The sequence below is a fragment of the Leucoraja erinacea genome, chromosome 20, assembly GCF_028641065.1.
Source record: "Leucoraja erinacea ecotype New England chromosome 20, Leri_hhj_1, whole genome shotgun sequence".
Classification (NCBI taxonomy): Eukaryota; Metazoa; Chordata; class Chondrichthyes; order Rajiformes; family Rajidae; genus Leucoraja; species Leucoraja erinaceus.
Genome location: NC_073396.1, coordinates 4,720,071 through 4,745,064, shown reverse-complemented (window position 1 = coordinate 4,745,064; position 24,994 = coordinate 4,720,071). Strand labels below are relative to the sequence as shown.

Genomic DNA, 24,994 nt, shown 5'->3' with positions numbered 1-24,994 from the left:
CTATGGTGGAGGAGGGGAATCCCCGTTCCCTGAAGAACGAGGACATTTCCGATGCCCTGATGTGGAACGTCTCATCCTGGGAGCAGATGCGGCGTAGGCGGAGGAATTGGGAGTAGGGGATGGAGTCTTTACAGGGGACAGGGGGCAGGGTGGGAGGACGTGTAGTCCAGATAGCTGTGGGAGTCAGTGGGTTTGTAGGGGAGGCATGTAGGAGAGGCTGGCGCGGGGGCGCGCACGCACGGCGACGTCATCGCGCAGCGGGTGGGGGGGGGGGGGGGCGCAGGGAGGGCGGGGCACGTCCTCGTCGACGTCAGGCGCGGCGGGGGGGGGGGGGGGGGACGCGCGCGCGCACGGACGGACGTCGACGTCAGCGCGCAGCGGACGGGGGGGGCGCGCGCGCGCTGCCTGCCTGCCGCAGCCGCCGTGACTTGTGTCTCGCGCCAGCGCTGCGAGCGTTGGGCCCGGGCTCCGCTCCCTCACGGATATATATATATATATATATCTATCTCTACTTATATATATGTGTAAATCTATCTTTTCTCATTCGTCGATAAAGAAATTCTATTTTAATACGGCGCGCAGGAAGAAGAGCGGCTCGTTGCTGGGGGGGAAAAAAGGGGGCATTTTACAAGTAATGTCGAACCCCGGAGCTCGACGGAACGGGTCAAGCATTAAAATCCGGCTGACAGGTAAAAGAAGTTCAGTTAGTTCGAATTCCAACGGTAGTTTCCGCCGTTTCTGGGGTCGGCCGTCGAAGGGAGGGTCGGCGGAGCGGGGAGGATGGAGTTGCTGAGGGGAAAGTGTGTGTTTTGAGGCGGTTATTTGATTGTGTGCGCTCGGTGCCAGCCCCGTCGCCCGGCCGCCCTCCGCGCAGGCGCGCCGCCGCTTCCTCATACAGTCAGCCATTGATGGGCAAGTGTCCACCACAGTGCAGGCTTCTCATCATTAATTGTCTGCCAAGTTCACTGCAGATTGGGGAATGAGGGTGTATTGCTCGCCCGAGTATTGTTGTGGTAGTGTCTACTTTACTGCGAGGCTTATCATATACGTATGCCAAGTTCACTGCGATTGGGGACTACAATTGCGTTTTGTTCAAGCATTGTTGAGGAAGTGTCTGTCAATTGTCTGCCAAGTTTACTGCAATTTGGAAATGCGAGTGTATTACCCAAACATTGTTGAGGAAGGATCTGTAGATGCTGGTTTAAACCGAAGACAGACACAAATTCCTGGAGTAACTCAACGTCTCTGAATAGAAGGAATGGGTGACGTTTCTGGTCGAGACCCTCCAGAGATGCTGCCTGTCTCGCTGAGTTACTCCAACATTTTGTGTCTATTGTTGAGGAAGTGTCTATTTTACTGGGAGGCTTTTCATAATTGTATGTATACCAAGTTCACTGCGATTAGGGAATGCAAGTGTTTTGTTCACCAAACATTGTTGAGGAAGTGTCTGTCAATTGTCTGCCAAGTTTACTGCAATTTGGAAATGCGAGTGTATTACCCAAACGTTGTTGAGGAAGTGTCTATCTTACTGGGAAGCTTATTATAATCGTATATCAAGTTAATAACTGCGATTGGGGAATACATTGTTCATCAAACATCGGTGGGAAAGTGTCTATCTTTCTGTTAGGCTTATCACTATCGCATACCAAGTTAACTGCGATTGGGAAATGAAAGCGTATCACTGACACGAGCATTGTTGGGGCAGTTAGACACACAATGTTGGAGTAACTCAGCGGGCCAGGCAGCATCTCTGGAGTAAAGGAGTACACCCAAAACGTCACCTGCCGTGCCCTCCATAATGTTTGGGACAAAGACCTATCATTTATTTATTTTCCTCTGTACTCCACAATGTGAGATTTGTAATAGAAAAAAAAAATCACATGTGGTTAAAGTGCAGTCAGATTTTAATAAAGCCATTTTTATATATTTTGGTTTCACCATGTAGAAATTACGGCGATTTTGGCAGTTTCTCTCATGGTTACCCCTAGTTCATCAATTTTTACAGCGCAAAAATTGATGAACTATGGGTAACCATGAGAGAAACCGCCAAAATCACTGCTGCTCACTGACTTGCGAAAGAGCAGCGTGCCAGTGGATTGAGGGCAAGCCCCCGCCCACAGCCGCCCGGGGCTGGAGGGTGACTGAGTGGTCTGAACCCGAGCACCAAGGTGTAAATGGCTGAAGGAGCTCATCCCTCGGGACAGCCCCCACTATCCCCCCGTGGTCGCCGCTGTCCAGCCACGGCCGCCCTCTGCCCCTTCTCCTCCTGTGCGGCCGCGCTGTGACGGGCTATGTGGGTCGGCAGTGCCCACACACGGGCCCGAGTGGAGCGGGGTCGCGACTCCGTGCAGCGGACACACGGGGCCATAAACCTTGCATCGTCCCTGACAGCTGCAGCAGAATTGGGGACAGTCTGGTCCCTCCGCCCACCCAGAGTCACGGACCTGCGCTGCACTGGCACCCGACTCCGACACCAGGGCGATTCAGACCCCCGGACCCCGACCCACACATGGGATGATTATTCACCCCCCCGACCCACACATCGGGGACAGATGCTGGGACAAAAGACGGGCCCGCTGCACTGGCAGCCATAGTAAGTGCTTATCTGACATTCACCGCTTGTACTCCTGAAGGCCTTGCGTGGCAACAGTATGGGTCACGGGTTGTGACCTTGACTGCCGTGCAACCTCCCTATACATAGTCTCCCCATTTCAGGACACCATAATGTTTGGGTCTCAGCAATGTCATGTAAATGAAAGTAGTCATGTTTAGTATTTTGTTGCATATCCTTTGCATGCAATGACTACTTGAAGTTTGCGATTCATCGACATCACCAGTTGCTAGATGTCTTCACTGATGATGCTCTGCCAGGCTTGCATTGCAGCCATCTTTAGATTATGCTTGTTTTGGGGGCTAGTCCTCTTCAGTTTTCTTTTCAGCATATAAAAGGCATGCTCAATTGGGTTCAGATCGGGTGATTGACTTGGCCACTCAAGAATTGACCATTTTTTAGCTTAGAAAAACTCCTTTGTTGCTTTAGCAGTATGTTTGGAATCATTGTCTTGCTGTAGAATGAACCGCCGGCCAATGAGTTTTGAGGCATTTGTTTGAACTTGAGCATATGGAATGTGTCGAAACATTTCAGAATTCATTATGCTACTAACATTAGGAGTTGTATCATCAATGAAGATAAGTGAGTCAGTACCTTCAGCAGCCATACATGCCCAGGCCATGACATCCCCACCAGCATGTTTCACAGATGATGTGGTATGCTTTAGATCTTGGGCAGTTCCTTCTCTCCTCCATACATTGCTCTTGCCATCACTCTGATATGTTAATCTTTGTTTCATCTGTCCACAAGACCCTTTTCCAGAACGTGGTTGCTCTTTTAAGAACATCTTGGCAAACTGTAACCCGGCCATCCTATTTTTGCGGCTAACCAGTGGTTTGTATCTTGCAGTGTAGCCTCTGTATTTCTGTTCATGAAGTCTTCTGCGGAGAGTGGTCATTGACAAATCCACACCTGACTCCTGAAGAATGTTTCTGATGTGTTGGACAGTTGTTTGGGGTGTTTTCTTTATTATGGAGAGAATTCTTCTGTCATCAGCTGTGGAGGTCTTCCTTGGCCTGCCAGTCCCTTTGCGATTATTAGTAAGCTCACCAGTGCTCTCTTTCTTCTTAATGATGTTCCAAACAGTTGGTTTTGGTAAGCCTAAGGTTTAGCTGATGTCTCTAACAGTTTATTCTTGTTTCTCAGTCTCATAATAGCTTCTTTGACTTTCATTGGCACAACGTTGGTCCTCATGTTGATAATAAACAGCAACAAAAGTTTCCAAAGGTGATGGAAAGACTGGAAGAAAGACTAGGTGCTGAGAGCTCTCTTGTACCTGCATTAAGGAGGCAATTAAATACCTGAGCAATTACAAACACCTGTGAAGCCATGTGTCCCAAACATTATGGTGCCCTGAAATGGGGGCACAATATATAAACGCAGCATTAATTTCTACATGGTGAAACCAAAATGTATCAAAATAGCCTTTAATAAAATCTGACAATGTTCACTTTAACCACATGTGATTTTTTTAAATTACAAATCTCAAATTGTGGCGTATAGAGGCAATTAAATAAATTATGGTTCTTTGTCCCAAACATTATACACCATACTCCTTTTCTACTGAGATGCTGCCTGACCCGCTGAGTTACTCCAGAATTTTGTATCTATCGCTGATGTAAACCAGCAACTCAAAGTTCCTTTCTACACATTGTTGGGGAAGTGTCGATCTTACTGGGTCTATCTTACTATCATAATTGTATACCATTTTAACTGCGATTGGAAAGTGCACTGGGATTGGTCACCAAGCATTGAGGGGGAAGTAAAAACAAAGAACTGCAGATGCTAGTTTATTTGAAAGATAGACACAAAGTGCTAGAGTAACTCAGTTGGTCTGGCAGCATCTCTGCAGATAAAGGAAGCGTGACCCTTCTTCAGACAGATGGGTAACATTTTGGGTCAGAACCCTTTTGCTTGGTGGCTTACCATATTTGTATGCCACGTTTACTGTGATTGAGAAATGTAGCTGTAATGTTCATCAAACATTGTCTGGGAAGTTCCATCTTACTGGATGCTTATCATACTTGTATACTGAGCTTACTGCGTTTGGGAAATGCAAGTGTATAGCTCACCAAACATTGATGGACAAGTCTCCTTCTCGCTGAGTGGCTTATCATATTTTTATATCAAGCTTTCTGAGATTGAGAAATGTATGTGTAGCAAGCATTAACTGGGAAATATGACCCAACGTGCTGGAAAAACTTACCGAGTCAGGCAGCATGTCTAAGAGAAAATGGATAGGTGATGTTTTGCGTTGGGAGCCTTCTTCAGATCAGTCACGAGCTGAAATGTCACCTGTTCATGTTCTCCAGAATTGCTGCCCATCCCACGGTTACTCCAGCACTTTGTGCCTATGTTTATAAACCAGCATCTGCTGTTCCATGTGCCTATATTGATGGGGAAGTGCCTATCTCACTGGAGGCTTATCACAATTGTATATCGAGTTTTCTGCATTTGAGGAAATCTGTAGCCTTTCAAGTGTACTGATCAGCAAGCAGTGATGGGGAAATGAAGACACAAAGAACTGCAGATGTTGGAATCACAAAGTGTTGGAGGGTTTCAGTGGGTCAGGCATCATCTGTGGAAGGAATGGGGAAATATCCATCTCACAAATGTGCAGCCTTGCAGGTGTATTGCATATTGATATGAAGCTTGATCCAAACAAAGTGCTGGAGGAACTCAGCTTGTCAGGCAGCATCTATGGAGGGAAATGGACATGTAACTTTTTGTGTCTGGACCCTTCTCCACACTTGGAAACGAAACTTGAACCATGGAATGCTATCTTGTACAGTTCCCTCTACAGATGCTGCCTGACCTGCTGAGTTCCTCCAAGTAGTTTATATTTTCTTTTGCTCAAATATAGTAGTTATTTAGTCCTCCAGCTATAAAGTCGGTAAATTCACTTCTGTCAAATATATCGAGTCTTAAGTGTTGAACATTTTGTCATCTATCAAATATATTGAGCTTTCATTGTTTCTGTTTGTGTGTAGAATGTCACACACGTTCTGCTGGCAGATGAAAATATGTTAATTATGGTTTTGTTACATTTTAAATTGGTTAGTTTTGGAGTCGTTTTTAAATGGGATGTGTGATTTATTTTAATGGAATTGGAAATGTGTTCACCATATTGTAGTTCAAAAAAATACATACAAATCAGTGAGTCTGTACTTGGCATTGGATTACGGGAGTACTGAACTGAATATACTGTATCTCAATCATTTGTAATTATCACCATCAAATAAACCTTCCTGCAATCAGCGATGCAAATTAAATGCAACTTTCAGGCAACTATGGATTTCCCTTCCCCCCCCCCCCCCCCCAATTCCCTCTACATCAATGCTCCGAAGGTTACTGTGTAGGTTCCTCTTGCATTTGACCTCGCCTGGATTAAATTCTAAGTGCCATTTCCCCACCTCTACTTCAGTCTTCCAACTGATTTATATTCTGCTATATCCTTTGACAACGCTCCTCACTATCTGGAATTCCACCTACTTTTGTGTCATCTGTAAAATTTCTGTTTGTTCCATTTACATTTGCATCCAATTCATTTATCAATATTCCAAATAAGAGGTCTCAGCACTGATCCTTGCAGAACACAACTGTCAGAATACGCCGCTACACCACTACCTTGTGTCTTCTATGAACAAGCCAATTTTGAATTCAACTTACCAACTCACCATGGTTCCCATGTGATTAATTTCTGAACTAGTTCAATGAAGGACTTTGTTGTTTCACTAAAGTCATGTACACATCATCTACTGACCGACCCTCATCAATCATCTTTCTCGTCATCTCAGAAATACTCAATTAAGTTTGTACGAAGTAAACTTCCTCACACTAGGGTAGGAAAGATAACAAAATGACCTTAATGTTTCAAGCACCCAGTAGATAGTGGTTATGTTATACTTTGTACTGTCAGTGTTGAATTGCTTGCCTATTGAGCCAAATGAACACGGGTGTTTAGAATTGTTTTAATTTCCTTGGCTGTTGCTTGACCAAACTGGCACCTGGCGAGTTATGGGACATTGCTGACCAAATATTTTGGTGGTTAGCTGGTTTTGAGGTCAAAGGTAAGTTGCTAATCTCTGCTGAGTCGCTACTCTGCATTCATTCTGCATCTCGGGTGTTAGTGTAAAATTGACACCTAGGATTTGGATCATAGGAGACTCTGCCATGGTCATGCTGTTAAACGCAGGGGGAGACACAAAAGACTGCAGATGCTGAAATCTGGAGCAAAAAACGAACTGCTGGATATACTAATTGCTGGAGGAGCTCCGTGGGATTTCCAAGCAGCGAAGAGAGCTTGCCTCAAGACCGTTACTTGGCATTGAAATTATATCATGCCTAGCTCATTGACCAGATATTACTGTAAATTGTTGCAGACTGCTTCATTATTATAGGAGTAGTGAACAGAATAAAAACGATTTAGAAGGCTATAGTAATCAAGATAGTGCTGAACGTGGTTTGATAATGTTGTTAGAATGCATTGTTTGGTTTTGAAAGCCACAATCATGTGGCATAGAACTTATTAGTTGTACTTAAACACAAAAATATGAAATATCCCACATTGCTTAATTTCTCCTTATGTGTTTACAAAGTGGATGGGTTTTGAGGAGTTATTAAATGCTTGGTAGAAGATTGACTTCTAACAAGTTAGCCTGTGACAGCCTGTGGTAAACTTACATGCAGCTAATTGACAACCTGTGGTAAGCATACATGCAGCATTGTCGTAATTTCACAGGGTTGCTGTGTCATTTTCATCTATATTGGTGTTCCTTTCATTCAGTTCTTCAGCATCTTTGTTTTCTGAACTTCTTGCGCTTGTATATTCCACCTTATACCCGTCTGAATGGCTTTCCAAGAGCCCGCTCCAGATCAATCTTTCTTTAGGTCGATCTTTGTGTAGCTCGGAATGCTAGCCATGGGCAATTATTTATTAGCACCTGTTTATCAACACCAACTAGTTTGTGAATGTCAGTAACATTGATGAAAAATGTCTGAAGAAAGGTCCAGACCTATCCGTGTCTTCTAAAAATGTTGCCTGGCCTGCTGAGTTAATCCAGAGCTTTGTGTTCTTCGCATGATTCCAGCATCTGCAATTTCTTGTGAGTCAATAACACCTATGTTAGTTTTACAATCAGCCAACACATGTTTTTAGACCAGATGACTTTAAAAGCAATTGTTGCAAAGAAAATTAAGTGCTTTACACATTGAAGGTATGTTTTTTGTTTGATTTGATTGTAGTTTGAAAACAATGCATTTGATTACGGATTGTCATCTTTAGTGGTGGAATTCTTTGATGTTCAATCTCCTCTCTATTTGTAAATTGCAGTTTCTGCTTTAACTTTGTTCAATGCAGACAAGTAAGTAAGTTTATTGTCAAGTATTCACATACAAGGAATTTGCCTTGGTGCTCCGCCCACAAGTAACAACAGTAACAGTTACGAATGACTCAGAAAACACTAAACATTAATAATAATAAACCATTAATGATAAAACACAATTGATCAAGCATGTGAACCAACAAAATACCAGATCTAAGGGAGGCTACAGATTTTTAGCTGTTGAGTAGAGCAACTACTCGTGGATAAAAACTGTTTTTATGTCTGGCTGTGGCAGCTTTGACAGTCCGGAGTCGCCTTCCAGAGGGAAGCGATTCATAGAGTTTGTGGCCAGGGTGAGAGGGGTCAGAGATGATCTTGCCCGCTCGCTTCCTGGCCCTTGCAGTGTACAGTTTATCAATGGAGGGAAGGTTGCAGCCAATAACCTCAGCTGATCGGACGATTCGCTGCAGCCTCCAGGTGTCATGTTTGATGGCTGAGCCAAACCAAACCAAGATGGAGAAGGCGAGAACAGACTCTACGATGGCCGTGTAGAATTGGATCATCATTGCCTGTGGCAGATTGTGCTTCCTCAGCTGCCGTAGGAAGTACATCCTCTGTTGTGCCTTTTTGACTATGGAGTCGATGGTAGCCACCCCCACTTAAGGTCCTTGGCGATGATGGTTCCCAGGAACTTAAAAGACTCCACAGATGTGACTGTGGTGTTGTTGATGGTGAGTGGGGTGAGGGGAAGGGGAGCTCTCCTAAAGTCTACAATTAATTCCACTGTCTTAAGAGCATTGAGCTCTAGGTTGTTGCGATGGCACCAGGACGCCAGCTGTGACACTTCCTGTCTGTAGGCAGATTCCTCCCCATCCTGGATCAGTCCAATCAGACTTGTGTCGTCCGAAAACTTGAGAAGCTTGACAGAAGTGTTTGTGAAGGTGCAGTTGTTGGTAGAGGAGAGGAGAGAGTACGCAGCCTTGCAGTGCTGCTATACTGAGCGTTTGTGTGTCCGAGATGTGCTTTCCCAGCCTCACATGCTGCTTCCTGTCTGTCAGGAAGCTGGTGATCCACCAGCGATCAAAGTAGCAATCGTTTCGCTGAACACCTCCACTCAGTCCGTCTTAACCTACCTGTTCTCCCAGTGGCTCAGCACTTCAACCCCTTTTCCATTCCCAATCTGATCTTTCTGCCCTGGCCTCCTCCATTGTCAGAGTGAGTCCCAGCACAAATTGGAGGTTCAGATAGCCCTTGCTTTCTCTCTCTATCCCTTTTCCCTTCACAATTCTCCCACTAGTCTTACTGTCTCTGCCTACATTCTATCTTTGTCCCGTCCCCTCCCCTGACATCAGTCTGAAGAAGGGTCTCTACCCGAAACGTCGCCCATTCCTTTCCTCCAGAGATGCTGCCTGACATGCTGACTTACTCCAGCATTTTGTGACCACCTTACCTTTGATCAAGTTTGCTTTCACTGTGAATAAAATGAAATCTTGTATTTTGTCTTCTGTTCAGTTCGCACAGGCTACAGTCAGTTCAGAGAGTTAAATTCAGTAAAACAAAGGCCTTGTTTTCTTCTAAATAGTTAGCCTTTGGAAATATTCTTCATATTTAACAAAATTGAATAATCTTTTCAGTAGTTTTTGATTTTGAACTACACCATTGTGTTTCATTGCTATGCAGTCCAAAGCCATCAAAGCAGAGAGCCTTTGTTTATATATATATATATACTGGTCAGGAATTTGTCTTAGTTGGTCTTAGCATCGTGGGATAGGGAAGAGAGAGTATAAATATCTATTTGTTCATGCTCTCAATTACTGTCTCTTGAATATATCCCGAGTATTGGAAAAAATGTTTTTGTGGGTGTTGGGTAATTGGATCTAAAAATCATGTAGTCGGACTGTGCAATTTCGACAAAGATTAAAAAGGAGGAATGCGGAAATACAAAATAAGTTGAGCAGCATAATATTCCTTTGTCAACTTTTTTCAATGTCAAGCCAAGATGAGGCTGCAAATACAAGTTCAAGTACTTAATTTTTTTCCTCCCTGCCCTTCTTATTCTAAACGAGTGTCTTCAATTGAGAATGACTTGGATTAATCTAATTTTGTACAGTAATAGTTTCAGTATATTGTTACGGAATGGCTAGAGCTTTTCATTTAGTATGGTTAGGATGGCATGATTTTAAAGTTATGAAATTATACTGTGGCATGGAGGACCTAATAGTGCTGGTGGATCAAGCTAAAACTACTTTTAGTTTTATCTTGATGCAAAACGCTAAGCCAAATCACATCGAGCACTCATGGGCCTTCCTTGCCATTGCTGGAACCATTCACTGCTCTGCAGTATGAAGATAATGTTTGACATTCTTGCCATGAATCATTTGTTTCTGCTGGTTTCTACTATCTTCTCCATCCTTGCCACCAGCAATGAGGCTTCTTTATTTCAAAAACTTAAATCATTAGTTGTCTTTGCTACATTCTCCTCTCCCTAAGATCTTGTGATCTTGAATGTGTCAGTTGTGCTCTTCTGTTCTTCCACCTTTATTCCACTCGGTTCCTTCTCAGTTTCTATGTTCTTGGAGACTTTTAAATGATCCAAGATAAAATCAAAAAGTACGGGAAATAGTCAATCTGTGATAAGAAAAATAGATATTCCTTGAGTTCTAAAACCTTTGTCAGATATTTAATGTCTGACATCTGATGAAGGGTCTTCGACTGAAACGTTAACTCTGTATCTCTTGCAACAAATGTGGCCCAATATATGGAGTATTTCCAGCATTTTAATCTTAGATTTTCAGCATCTAAGTTTTTTATTTTCATTTTCTTGTAAATGATCCATGCTGATGTGGCTTGTGCCTAAAATTTGTGGCAACTGAAAGGCCCAGAACAAAGTCAGAACTGACTTCCCATGAAATGTTACTTTATCGTTCTATTTGCAGCCAATGCACAGTTGATCATAATTTCCTTGTAGTGTTGCTTCACTGTTCAGCTGAGTGGGATTTTTCTTGTTTCGTTCCATACCTCCTTATCCAGTTCTTGCTGGAGAATTGTATGTCTTGTTTTCCCTTCCCACTCCCTTGTTGTTTCCCTGAAGTCTACCAGGGATCCATACCTGGCACCTCCATTATTATATGCATGTTTTTCCTTGATAACATAATTTAAAAGCCTATCATGTTTCACATGTAAACAGTTAACACCCAATTCTGACTGTCTGTGTTTTGACTGTACATGTCCCACATTGAGCTCTAGATGAATCAATATTCTGGGATATATGGCTCTTTGGACTCCAGGTCTCATTCATTTCTCAACCTAAAAAACAATTGTGTTCAGATCCGTCTGTGGCTTGCTGCTGAAACAGAGCCACTGCCTGAAGCATTAACTCTTGTTTCACCTACCACAAATGTTGCCTGACCTACTGAGTGTTTCCAGCATTTTCTGTTTTCTAATACCTACAATTGTTATGATTTCTTTACCACCTATCACATTGTCACTTAATTTTGTAATTTCTGCCAATCCTATAATCCTCAAATCTGGTTTTTATAATTTTTGACATCTTGCATGCCATTTTTGACATCTCGCATACTCCAGGACCAAACAATGTTTCCCCCTCTACTCTCAAGCTCTGTGCCGAACAACTGGCACCGGTCTACACAGGCATTTTCAACCAGTCCCTGGAAACCTGTACTGGTCCTGCCTGCGTCAAAGTCTCCACTGTTGTCCCTGTACCAAAAAAGGCAAGGATTACTTGTCTCGCACTGACCTCTGTAGTCATGAAGATCCTTGAAAGGCTTGTGCTGGCCAAGATGAAAAATATCATGAACCCCCTGCTAGAACCTCTGCAGTTTGCATATCGGGCCAATAGATCTGTGGATGACGCAGACAACCTGAGCCTGCACTTCATCCTCCAGCACCGCCAGGGGACCTATGCGAGGATTTTGTTTGTTGAAATTAGCTCAGCATTCAACACCACTGTGCCAGAGCAACTACACTCCAAACTTTCCAAATTGACTGTGCCTGAACCCCTCTGTCAGTGAATCACCAGCTTCCTGACAGATAGATAGCAACATGTGAGGCTGGGAAAGCACATCTTGGACCCACAGACCCTCAGCATAGGAGCACTGCAAGGCTGTGTACTCTTCCCCACTCCTCTACTCTCTCTACACCAATGACTGCACCTCCACTGATTCCTCTGTCAAGCTTCTCAAGTTTGCGGATGACACAACCCTGATTGGACTGATCCAGGATGGGGAGGAATCTGCCTACAGACAGGAAGTGGCACAGCTGGCGTCCTGATACCATCTGGAGCTCAATGCTCTTACAACAGTGGAATTGATTGTAGTCTTTAGGAGAGCTTCCCCTCCCCTCACCCCACTCACGATCAACAACACCACACTCACATCTGTGGAGGCTTTTAAGTTCTTGGGAACCATAATCTCCAAGGACCTTAAATGGAGGGGGGGGGGGGGGCACCATCAACTCCACAGGCAAAAAGGCACAACAGAGGATGTACTTCCTGCGGTAGCTGAGAAAGCACAATCTTCCACAGCAATGATGGTCCAATTCTATATGGGCGTCGTAGAGTCTTTCCATACTTTCTCCATCATGATCTGGTTTGGCTCAGCCACCATGCACGACACCTGGAGGCTGCAGCAAATCTTCCGATCAGCTGAGAAGGTTATTGGCTGCAACCTTCTCTCCATTGACGAACTGTACACTGCAAGGGCCAGGAAGCGAGCGGGTAAGATCATCTTGACCCCTCTCACCCTGGCCACAAACTCTATGAATCGCTTCCCTCTGGAAGGCGACTCCGGACTGTCAAAGCTGCCACAGTCAGACATAAAAACAGCTTTTTTTCACGAGTAGTAGCTCTACTCAATAACCAAAAATCTGTAGCCTCCTTCTGATCTGGTATTATTTAATTCACATGTTTAATCGATAATGTTTTATTATTAATGTTTAATATTTTATGTCATTCCTAACTATCACTGTATGTCATGTTTTCACTTGCGGGTGGAGCACCAAGGCAAATTACATGTATGAATACTTGGCCAATAAGCTTATTCATTCATTCATCAATTTAATTCTTTGATCAGATGTACTGTCTAGGTGCTAAACTTTCAAATTCTCTACCTAATTTTATTCCCTCATCTCCTTTAAGATATTCCATACAGTCCATTTTATGGTCAGCTTTTGTTTAATGCCTTTTCCTTTTGTTAAAGTTTTGCTTGATTTTGCTCTTGTAAAATATTTTAAAGTACCGCACATCTGGAGATGGGCAATAAATACTGTCTTACTGAACCCAAGATCAAGATTTGGATCCCAAAAAGTGACTGTAAATAGCTTATTTTCAAGCAAACATTGTTCCACTCCATTCAGAAATTATTTGAGTCTTGATCTGTATTAATGAAAACAGTATAAAATGTGAACAAAGCACTTTACATTCCCAAGGGTGAAAATTATAGCAGCATAGTCTCAAATATATAATTTACATCAGATATAATTATCACATGACAAGTTTGTGGAAATATTATTTGGAAATACTTTGGCATACAAATGCTATGACAATTGTAACTTTATTGACGGGGATTTCTTGGATAGGATAGAGATCAAGTGGTATTGCACAGAGCGGGCAAAAAACACTTGAGGTGCAGAACAGCCATCGTTGCCAATTGCTGGAACAAACTCAAAGGGATAAAAAGTTCCCTTTGCTTTAACTTAATAAGAATTAAGTTTAAATGGCTAACGTTATAACGGCACGGTGGTGCAGCGGTAGACTTGATGTCTTACAGTGCTTACAGCACCAGAGACCTGGGTTCGATTCCGACTATGGGTGCTGTCTGTACAGAGTCTGTACGTTCTCCCCGTGACTGCATTGGTTTTCTCCGAGATCTTCGGTTTCCTCCCACACACCAAAGAAATATAGTTTTGTAGGTTAATTGGCTTGGTATAAATTTTAAACTGTCCCTAGTGTGTGTAGGATAGTGTTAATGTGCTGGGATCGCTATTTGGTGCGGACTCGGTGGGGCGTTGGGTCTGTTTTTACGCTGTATCTCTAAACTAAACTAAGAAATATTCCTGCACTTGTTGCCTTAGTTCTTCAGAGCCTAGTGGATTACTGCTATGATAACTCTCCCCTCGTCCCCCACTGAAAATCTAACATTCTTTAATTTTATTTTGATTTCTGAACCAATTCCTATTTCTATAAAGAAGAATCTGAAATCTGTAATTGGAAGTGAAATAACAGATAAGTGTAAGCCACTTGAATTGCTTCACTGTATTTACATTTGATTCCTACTTAAGATTTTAAGCAAATTTAATGTTTCAATCATGGATCGTTTGCAGAACTCTTGAGCCTAATTTTGATTGCTGCTTTAGTTTTGATCCACTGCAAGTTCCTCTCTTCAGTCTATCTACACTAAATTGGTCAAAAATTTAGCAATTTATCAGGGGGAAATAAAATTGCAGGAAAAGCTGGATAAGTTGGGGAGTAGGGCCTGTTTTAATGCTCTATAGCTTTTCAACAAAAAATCATTACCTCATTGTGTAACATTAAGGATTTATAATTCTTCTTATCTGATCTAAATTAGTGCTTGGTCATTTGTGTATTTAAACTTGAATTTCAATGGGAAGTGTTATTTTGGTAGCAGTTACACAAGCAGTGCACCGGGTTCAATTAATAATTAATTGTTTGTGCTGGAGACTTGCTGCCATACAAATCTGGGCCATCTACCAAGATCCAAGCTGATTCTTTTTGCATAAATTTATCCAGTAGCTCATCAAGTCCTGCAGTCTTAAATTGCAATGTCACACATTTATTGGTTCCTTTCTAATTCTTTAAGAGGGAATGACCAAGTTAGTGTGCTACTCGGTTTCTGGTACCTTTCCTCTTTGGCCTTTGTTTTAAAAAAAACTGTAATCTAGCTTTCTGCTTGTAGGCAATGAACTGTAAGGACCACAGTGGCACCATTGTTACTGCATTAGTCTAATCTGAAATGAGAGGCTGAATTTGGCTTCACGCGTCTTAATGCCTTTGGGAAAACAAGGTTTTCTTCGTGCTTGCGCTCTTGTAATGCATGTTGGGCAACCCAGATGTTTCTGAGAATAAAATTGGATTTGGCTGTGTTGATTTGTGGTTTCATATCCCAATGAAGCTTTTTTTGGCTTGATTGGCAATGCCAAACCGTTTTGCGTGTCTTTCTCATCTTTTCTTTTCCATCAACTGACCACGCTATCTGCTTTAACGGTGGTGTCATTCCCCCACTCCCTTCATTGCTACCTTCGGGTAGGAGGTACAGAGGCCTGAGGATGTACACCGCCAGATTGGGAAGTTACATTCCTACAAGTATCAGGTTCTTAAACCAACCCCCGCAACCATAATTCTACCTTGACAATAGAACACGATGGACCACCTCTTGCACTACCGTGAACTTTATTACTTTTTTCCTGACTGTATTTTTATGCAGTCTTCTTTCTTTTGAATGTCTTTCAGAATTTTATGTGCAATTTTGAATGTTGCATGAGTCTAGGTGGCTGTGATGTTGCTGCAAACAAGCATCATTGTACCTGTACCTCACCATAATTGTGCATATGATAATAAACTTGACTATTTTTCTTCAAGCATCTATTTCCTTTCATTGGTCATGCTTGGGACTTTGGTGCTGGACAGGCATGTTTTTGCATGTTATTCCTAATTATGCACCCAAATAATTGTAATTAATTGTTTTAGATTACACAGTTTTATAGATAAACCCAGTAAGTTTAATATAACCTGGCGAATTTCAAGGAACCATCTCATTGGGGTGACACAGTGGAGCAAAGGTAGAGTTGCTGTCTTCGATCCTGACTACAGGAGCTGTCTGTATGGAGTTTTCCCTGTGACCTGGGTTGTCTCTGGAATCTCCAGTTTCCCCCTCCACTTCAAAGACATACAGCATTGTAGGCTATTTGGCTTGATAAAAATTTTAAATTGTCCCTAGTGTGTGTAGGATATTGTTAGTGTGCGGGGATGGCTGGTCAGCGTGACTCGGTGGACTGAAGAGCCTGTTTCCATGCTATATCTCTGAACTAAACTTTAAAACAACGGTCAGATGTCAAATCATCAATATTTGATTAGTTGGTTGATTTATCAGCATTCCACTATCTTCTGTGATCGTTTTGCTGAGTGATCCTTCATTCATAGTTACTTCAGTCTCCATCTTAACTTAAGTATTCTGGTTATTTGGCCCATGCAGCCCATGCCATTGTTTTTATCAAAGGGCCAAATGGCCTACTCCTATTGTCTATTGACTCAGTTGATCCTATTTTAATCTTTCCTCCACTGAATCTAATTGTTTAATTCTATTTTCTCTCCTGCCTCACACTTGGTTGACCTACCTTCAGAGGTATCAATACTTTACCCTATTGCCTTAAGTTTTGTTGTTTCGTCCCTCTTCGGGGAAAAGGTTTCCTCTTTTTCCTTTTTCTCCAGAGATGCTGTCTGACCCACTGAGTTACTCCAACACTTTGTATCTATAATAATAATATAATAATGCATTTTATTTGCTGGCGCCTTTCTGGACACCCAAGGACACCTTACAGAGATTAACAAGAATAATAAAACATATAATCGGAATAAAATAAATAATAAAGACATCACAAAAACACAAATTAAAACCAGAATTCAATCCAAAGACAGAAAAAAATCAAAAACACAATGTGAAGAGAGAGCAGCTGCAGCTAAAGCGCGCCAGCGTCCACTCTCCCTTCCGACAGCCATCTTGGACACAGACTAACATGTTTACTTACAGACAAAAAAAAATCATCCTCCCACAATGGTTACCACTGTGGGGGAAGGCACAATGTCCAGTCCCCATCCCCAGTTCACCCAAAGTCAGGCCTATTGAGGCCACCGCAATTGCCTCTACGGAGGCCCGATGTTCCTGGCCGGGTGGTGTTGCCCCGGCGTCGGGAGAGTCCTCTCAGCGGCTGGGCCACCTGGAACGGCCGCTTCCTGACTGGGGCCCGCGGCTTTCGAAGCCGACAAGGCCGCACCGGTTTGGAGCACCCAGGGTCCCGATGTTAGTCTCCTGTATATCTCCTGTATATACCAATATCTGCAGTTCCTTTCTGCACACTGTGACATGACCACATTGTGACACAGCCATTGTTGAGTGATACAATTCCTACTTTAAGATTATACTTCCTTACTTTTATCTTTGCCATTTTAATGATATCCTCAGCAATCCAGTCTTGGACAGGATCTTAAACAAAGGCTTCTTCTTCTCCCTGATGGATTCATTCTTGATCCCTCCGTTCAATCAACTGAATGTTGGTCTTGATGACCCCATCCATCGTCATGGTGAAAGTTGCCAGTGCCAAAAATACTCTACTCAGTTAATCACATGCTGTGATACTAGATTAATTTTCTGCAATATGTGCTGATGTTAAAGCCGAATCTGTTAGCAAAATACAACATTTGTTTTGTCCAGTGTTATGTAATCTGCTTGGTTGGTTTGGGTGCATTTGTTTGAGTAACCAATTTCAATCAACTGGAGAGAACACTGGCAGTAAAATGTTGTCGCTTGTTCTTCTTTTGGCCGAACAGTGTAGCCAGTGGTGTAAGATTTATCAGACGTAAATTTATCCGATGAAAGCGATTGTGCATTTTGTTTTGATTAGGTCATTTGTTTCTGCGCTCTAGTGTTATAATCACTTTGAATTATTTTGGACTACACTGCTAAGATACAGCTTCATCAGAACTGGAGTTTTCAGTTTTTAATCCAATGTGTCACCATAACAATCAATTGATATCCTTTTTGTTGTCTCCTGTGACGCATTAAAGGTTTTCTGCAAATTTGTGGCCTCCAAATCACTGGATTTAGACAACAGACAATAGGTGCAAGAGTAGGCCATTCAGCCCTTCGAGCTAGCACCGCCATTCACTGTGATCATGGCTGATCATCCACATTCAGGACCCCGTTTGTGCCTTCTCACCATATCCCCTGACTCCGCTATCCTTAAGAGCTCTATCTAACTCTCTCTTGAAGGCATCCAGAGAATTGGCCTACACTGTCTTCTGAGGCAGAGAATTCCACAGGTTCACAACTCTGGGTAAAAAAGTTTTTCCTCATCTCCGTTCTAAATGGCTTACCCCTTATTCTTAAACTGTGGCCCCTGCTTCTGGACTCCCCCAACATCGGGAACATCTTTCCTGCCCCTAACGTGTCCAATCCCTTAATAATCTTATCTTTTTCAATAAGATTCCGTCTCATCCTTCTAAATTCCAGAGTATACAAGCCCAGCCGCTCCATTCTATCAACATATGACAGTCACGCCATTCTATTGTATTGTTCTGAAATAAATGCATTTGGCAGTCTCTCTGGTACTTTCTTTATTGCAGCTTTGCACTGTGACACAGCCTCAGACCTTTCCATGTTGTCTTTATTCTTTTAGTGTGCATAATATACCAGAATCTTGTTGGACAGCGCAGGATTTCCAAAATGGACGGCAAATTTTCTTATTTCTTTATGACAAAAGAAGAGGCCAATTGTCCATTTTGTCAATGCTGACATTCAGGGCAGACCCCATCTGTTCTGTTCCACAGTTTATTTTCCTGTATCTAAGATGCGCAGAGTCTCTTGCGATGAATTGAGGACGAGAGGACATTGGTTTAAGGTGAAACAGAAAAAAATTATTAGGAATCTGAGGGGTAACCTTTTCACACAAAGGGTGGTGGATGTATGGAACAATCAGTCAAAGGAATTGGTTGAGGAAGGGACTATCCCAACATTTAAGAAACAGTTAGACAGGTACATGGGCAGCATAGGTTTGGAGGGATAGGGACCAAATGTGGGCAGGTGAGACTAGGGTAGCTGGGACATGTTGGCTGATGTGGGCAATTTGGACCAAAGGGCCTGTTTCCACACTGTATCACTTTATGACTCTATGTAGCCTATTCTCTCTCATGTGCCCATTAACCCTGATTCTTGCACGCACTCACCTGCACTGGGGCATTTTATAGAACTCAATTACCCTACTAACTAACACATTTTAGGATGGGGAAAGAAGCTGGAGGACGCAGAGAAATCACAGAGAAAATGTGCAAACTCCAGAGGCATCACCGGGGTCAAAATTAAATCCAGGTTGCTGAACTCTGAATTACTTGCCCATTATGAATGTAATTTTCCTTCTCTGCAGCCTGCGGGTTTATGAGTTATGATTTGGCAGGATTCAGCATGTAGCAGTCAAAGCTGCCTTGCATTCAAGGCAAGGCGGTTTTGTCTGCTACATGCTGAATCCTGCCAAATCTCAGCCTAACCTGTAGAAATGCTTGATCTCTATTCATAAATATAAATATAGCAAATGAGTAATTTAAGTTTTGGTTTGGTCAACTGGCGGAGAAGAAAGGCCAAAAAATATTTTCCTAGTCAATTTTTTTTCCCATAGCACTGATACAGCAATTTTGTTCTTTCAAAAGTGTATGTATAAGACTATATACACACCACCCCTCCCACACACACACACACACACACACTAACCACCCCCATTGATATTATATTAAGGAGGGATGAGAGGGGTAGGACCACCCAGCAGCCGTCAGGCTCTGTGAGCCTCAGCTCCATGGCCTCGCATCCTCGGCGCTTCAGACCCCGTGTTCGGGGGGGGGGGGGGGGGAGGGTGGTGCGGGCGGGCGTGATCCTGAGTAAGCCTGTGGGCCGCCAGCGAGGACGGCGAAAAGCAGCGGAGAAAAAAAACCAGTCTATGGCTTCCGCCAGCGTGACGGAGCAGGGCTGGGGGAGGGGGGGGGGGAAGTGGAGGAGAGCCGGGCGGCAGCTGAGCGCATGGGCGGCTCTGAGCGAGAGCGAGGGGGAGTGGGTGGGCGGGCTTAGGAGTCCAGATGCGGGAGGCGTGGCGCGAGCGTACTTGGAGGGGGGGGGGGGGGGGGTGGTAGTGGAGGAGAGCTGGGCTACCAAATGAAGAGAGAGAGAGGGAGAAGCGGCTTGGATTGCTCGGCATGAGGGAATTGTGACGTCAGCAGCTGGTAAGAGCCGTTTAGATTTTAGAAATTGAGTTTTGTGATCAATTTTACTCATAATCTGAGGAAATAATTGACCAAGGAGTGGAGGTGCGAATGTAAAAGTAAAATCGCTAGCGAAATGGTAAAATGTCGTCATTTTTGCATCTGGTTTTCGCGGAGTAACAAATCAAAGGCAAAATGCAACATGCCGTACACACACACACACACAGAGTTTTAAAAGTGTGTGTGTGTGTACGCACACACACATAAACACACACACACACACACACACACACACACACGCACACACACACACACACACACACACACACACCTGTCCCTACGGGGAGCGTGTTCCTCTGGAGTTGGAATGGGGCTGGGCTGCTGCTGGCTGTGGGTCTCTGGGATCTCCGTGCTTGCAGTGGGCCTGGGGGTCGGTGTCCCGATGAGGGGGCGCAGCTCGGGCTGTGGGCGAACTGCCACTTGTCGCCGTAGCGGCCCATCGGGGAGCGGCTTCTGGTGGTCCTGACGTCTCTCAGCTCCTGTCCAGGGGGGTGGCCGGAGACGTCAGGACCAACAGGAACCCGCTCCTCGATGGGCCGCTACAGCGACAAGTGGCAGTTTGCCCACAGCCCGAGCTGCGCCCCCTCATCCGCAACCCGGGTTCCTCTGGAGTTGGAACGGGGCTGGGCTAGAGTTGCTGCTGGCTGTGAGTCTCTGGGATCTCCGTGCTTGCAGTCGGTGTCCCGTTGGTCCTGACGTCTCCGGCCACCCCCCTGGAATGGAGCTGAGACTGGGAACTGTACCGCCCTTGCCCCCTCCCTCTGCAACTGCAAACAACCCCACAGTTCCTAATCTCAGCTCCTGTACAGGGGGGTGGCCGGAGACGTCACAGCCCGAGCTGCGCCCCCTCATCCGCAACCCCAAGAACAAGACGTACCTTGCACACCATCAGCTTCTGTCCCTAAGGGGAGCGTGTTCCTCTGGAGCCCGAGCTGCCCCCCGTCATCCGCAACCCCAACCGAACAAGACTGGAGAGGGGAGGGAAGGGGTACACTTGCATGCAGAGGGGTGTAGGTGGACCATCAGCGACAATCTGCTGTGCCTGCCCGCTGAGTTAAAAAGTTCCCAGCGTGTTCCTCTGGAGCTGGGGAACGGGGCAGGCAGCAGCAGCAGATTGTCAATGGCTGTGGGTTCTCTGGAATGGGGATTTAGTCCCCTTTCCGTGCTTGCTGTCACCTCTGCGGGCCTGGGGACCGAAGGAAAAAAATGCCCGCTATTCGGGGGTTTTCGTTATTTGGAACTTCGGATAAAAGGTTGTGCACTTGTATATGAAATTAAAAAATGTAAAAATGTAAAAAAAAATTAAAAGCCATGTATCATTTTCCTTCCACTTCACAATTATGCGCCACTTTGTGTTGGTCTATCACATAAAATCCCAATAAAATACATTTACGTTTGTGGTTGTAACGTGACAAAATGTGGAAAAGTTCAAGGGGTATGAAAACTTTTGCAAGCCACTGTGTATATATATATAATATTACCAAACCTCTCATCTTGTTTGTTTCTGTGCGTGCTTGTGTGATCCCCAAAACGGTACAAAATAGCGCAACAACTTTTGGCCCACCTTACTCATCGTTGTCCTGGTGTGTGCTGTGGCAAGTTTTGTTCGGATTGGTGTTATTCACGTTTTAAATTTGACAAAAAACACTTTTCCAAAAATCACTTTTCTATGCCCTGCTCGCTAGCCGCGTACGATGTCACAGTTTTACGATGTCACAATTACGTCACAATGGGATCACGAATCTCATTTACGTTAAAAATTGTGATTTTCAAAAAAGATCAGTTTTAATCAAATTCTTGTGGGGAGGTTTCATTTTTAAAACAAATCACTATTTTCAGTGTAGGGAGTGGGATAGGGGGAGGTGAGGAGTGGGGGAGCAGGGGGATAGAGGAGAGGGGTAGGGAGGGGTGAGCAGAGGAAGCAAAGGAGGGTTGGTGGAGGATGGGGAGGGAGGATAATGGAGGAGGGGAATAGGGGTTTGAAGAGGGAGAATGAGATGCGTTCACATTGATCTTAAATTTTATATGTTATTGACATTTTAAACTTTAAAAACGTCACAGTCGCGCTCCCACTTGTCGGCCGTGCCTGCGCAGTTGGGTGAGGGTTGCTGTGACTCGCGTCACAATGGGGATCTCTGGCGTCACAACGGGAATCCGTCAGCCAGACTGCGCTGTTTGGTGCAATATTGTGTTGGGGAACGGAGCCCAACGGTATATTTTACAAGTTATTCACATTTTAAACGTTACAAAACCCCACTTTGAGAAAAAAATCTTCCATCTGCACTGGCAGTTAGCAGTGTATGACTTCACAATGGGAGTTCATGTACATAAACTGCCCGTGAGCAGTGTTCCACCCCACAATTACATCACAATGGGATCTCATTTACGTTTAAAGAAACCCAGCAGCTTCCACCTCATGCGCCTGCGCAGTTGGGTGAGGGTTGCCGTGACTAGCGTCACAGCGGGGATCTCTGGCGTCAAAACGGGAACCCGTCGGCTACGTGGGGGAGCAGGGAGATGTTCCTCTCCCTCTGAGGGCGGTAGGGAGGGGAGAGGAGTTATGGAGGGACGGATGGAGTGACTGAGGGTAATGGAAAGGAGAGGGAGGGAGTGAGGAGGAGATGTGAGGGAGGGAGTGGGGAGGAGAGGGGAAAGAAGTGGGAGGGTGAAGATGACGGGGAGGAAATGCTGGGGATGAGGGGGAATGAAGGAGGGTAGGGGTAGGAAGAAGCGATGGTGAGGTGCAGTTGGGGAGGGTTGCCGTGACTCGCGTCACAACGGGGATCTCTGGCATTACAACGGGAACCCATCAACCACCGGTTGCTCAGCACTTTAACTCCCCCTCCCATTCCCAATCTGACCTTTCTGTTCTGGGCCTCCTCCATTGTCGGATTGAGGCCCAGCGCAAATTGGAGGAACAGGACCCCATATTTCGCTTGGGTACCTTACACCCCAGCGGTGTGAACATTTACTTTTCTAATTTCAAATAGCCCTTGCTTTCCCTCTCTCTCCATCCCTCCCTTTTCCCAGTTCTCCCACCACTGTTTCTGATTACATTCTATCTCCGTCGTGCCCACTCCCCTGACATCAGTCTGAAGAAGCGTCTCGACCCGAAAAGGCAGTGAAGAAAGCGAATGGCATGTTGGCCTTCATAACAAGAGGAGTTGATTATATGAGGAAAGTCGTCCTTCTCAGTTGTACAGGGCCCTAGTGAGACCACACCTGGAGTATTGAGTGCAGTTTTGGTCACCAAATTTGAGGAAGGACATTCTTGCTATTGAGGGAATGCAGCGTAGGTTCACAAGGTTAATTCCCTGGATAGTGGGACACTCATATGCTGAGAGAATGGAGCGGCTGGGCTTGTATACCCGATGTTGGGGGAGTCTAGAACCAGGGGCCACAGTTTAAGAATAAGGGTAAGCCATTTAGAACAGAGATGCGGAAACACTTTTTCACACATAGAGTTGTGAGTCTGTGGAATTCTCTGCCTCAGAGGGCGGTGGTGGCCGGTTCTATGAACACTTTCAAGAAAGAACTAGATAGGGCTCTTGAAGATAGCAGAGTCTGAGGATATGGGGAGAAGGCAGGAACAGGGTACTGATTGCGGATGATCAGCCATGATCACATTGAATGGCGGTGCTGGCTTGAAGGTCCAAATGCCCTACACCTATTGTCTATTGTCACCCATTCCTTCTCTCCAGAGATGCTGCATGTCCTGCTGAGTTATATATATAATCCTCCATCTCCTACCATATCAAGCTTGAGAAGAATCTTGGAAGTGTAAGTGAAGTAATGGTGAATGTGGTTGACCTCAGAAAAGGCTGCCCTTGGAGACCTAATGACGTCAGTGCATGGAGTTTCTCTTCATCTATGTTGGTTTCTTTTTATTAGGTCCCTCTGAAATACGTCAACTTTGAATGTCAAAATGGCTAGAATAGCAACTTGTGTTAAACATTCTCCAAGATTACAAACCTTGGAATGAATAAAACAGATTTAACTATTTTTTTAGTTTGTGAAATGAACATTAGAATACACAGTTTTTCACCTTGTGCCCCAAAAGTAACTCTCTCTTAAACATGTTGCATTTAGAAATATCTTAAAAAGTAGTTTTTATTTCAGGGCCAGTCTTCTTCTTGCATTTGAGGCAGCAGAAGTCTGCAGCAGGGTGATGCCATCCTGTTTGACATCCTAGGTGCCCTCCCTAAATAGGGCGCATTGGTGCCAAGCTGTGGCGCTACTGCTGTCTCTGTTTGTTGTCGTTCGCCTGACTGAGGTCAGTTGTCAGGGCTCACCACAGTGAGGTCGACAACATGAGTCCCTCAGGGATAGTGAGTTTCTTAGGCAGACTTTATTACTATGGTATTAAAATGTGTTTAGACTGTCAATATGTTTACAGGATAACAATTGCACCAAATAGTTCCCTTCAGATCACTGATACTGAGTAAGGTATGCTGGGAAAGGTTGCCAAATGGCATAACCATTGTCAAGATGGGGAATTTCCAACAGCAACTTCTCATTTCCCAGTTTGGCAATATGTTGCAATGACCTGTCAGTTTCTCTCTTGTTGCAGATGCAAAATCTGGTTTTGAGTGTTTTCATGAAATCACCTCCCATTCTTTGAAATTCTAGGGAATATGAACTGCCTGTTTCCTTTCAATTCATAGAATTAGAATGCCTTTCCAAGAATCATTCCAGTGAAACTTTGTAGCATCCACTCTTGGGCAGAGCTTCCCAATAGACAGGTTGTAACTTGCTCAATGAGCATGATGTACCTAACATATGGCTCAAATGTCTGATTTATGGCTAAGGTTGCCAGCCACGCCTTATGTTACAGGACATCAAGCACTAACGGCTGTATTATCTCATCAACATGGCTGATATGGACTGGCTGTGGGGTTGCAGCTGAATAACCCTATTCTAACTGATGCTTCTTAAAGGGAACGATTAGTGAAGTTGCAAGGCTATCTACTTGAATTGTAAGAGACTGCATTGAATTGCTGGTAC

At 44.3% G+C, this 24,994-nt stretch overlaps 1 protein-coding gene across 2 annotated transcripts in view; it reads left to right on the top strand.

Moving 5' to 3' along the window:
• The first annotated feature begins 406 nt into the window (after positions 1 to 406).
• smurf1 (SMAD specific E3 ubiquitin protein ligase 1) overlaps positions 407 to 24,994 on the top strand; it is a 66,488-nt gene continuing 41,900 nt past the window's right edge. For both annotated transcript variants that reach the window (XM_055651049.1, XM_055651048.1), the window contains exon 1: positions 407 to 689. In XM_055651049.1, the coding sequence (XP_055507024.1) occupies positions 521 to 689 (169 nt within the window). In that variant the 5' untranslated portion in view covers positions 407 to 520. The remainder of the gene's footprint in view (positions 690 to 24,994) is intronic.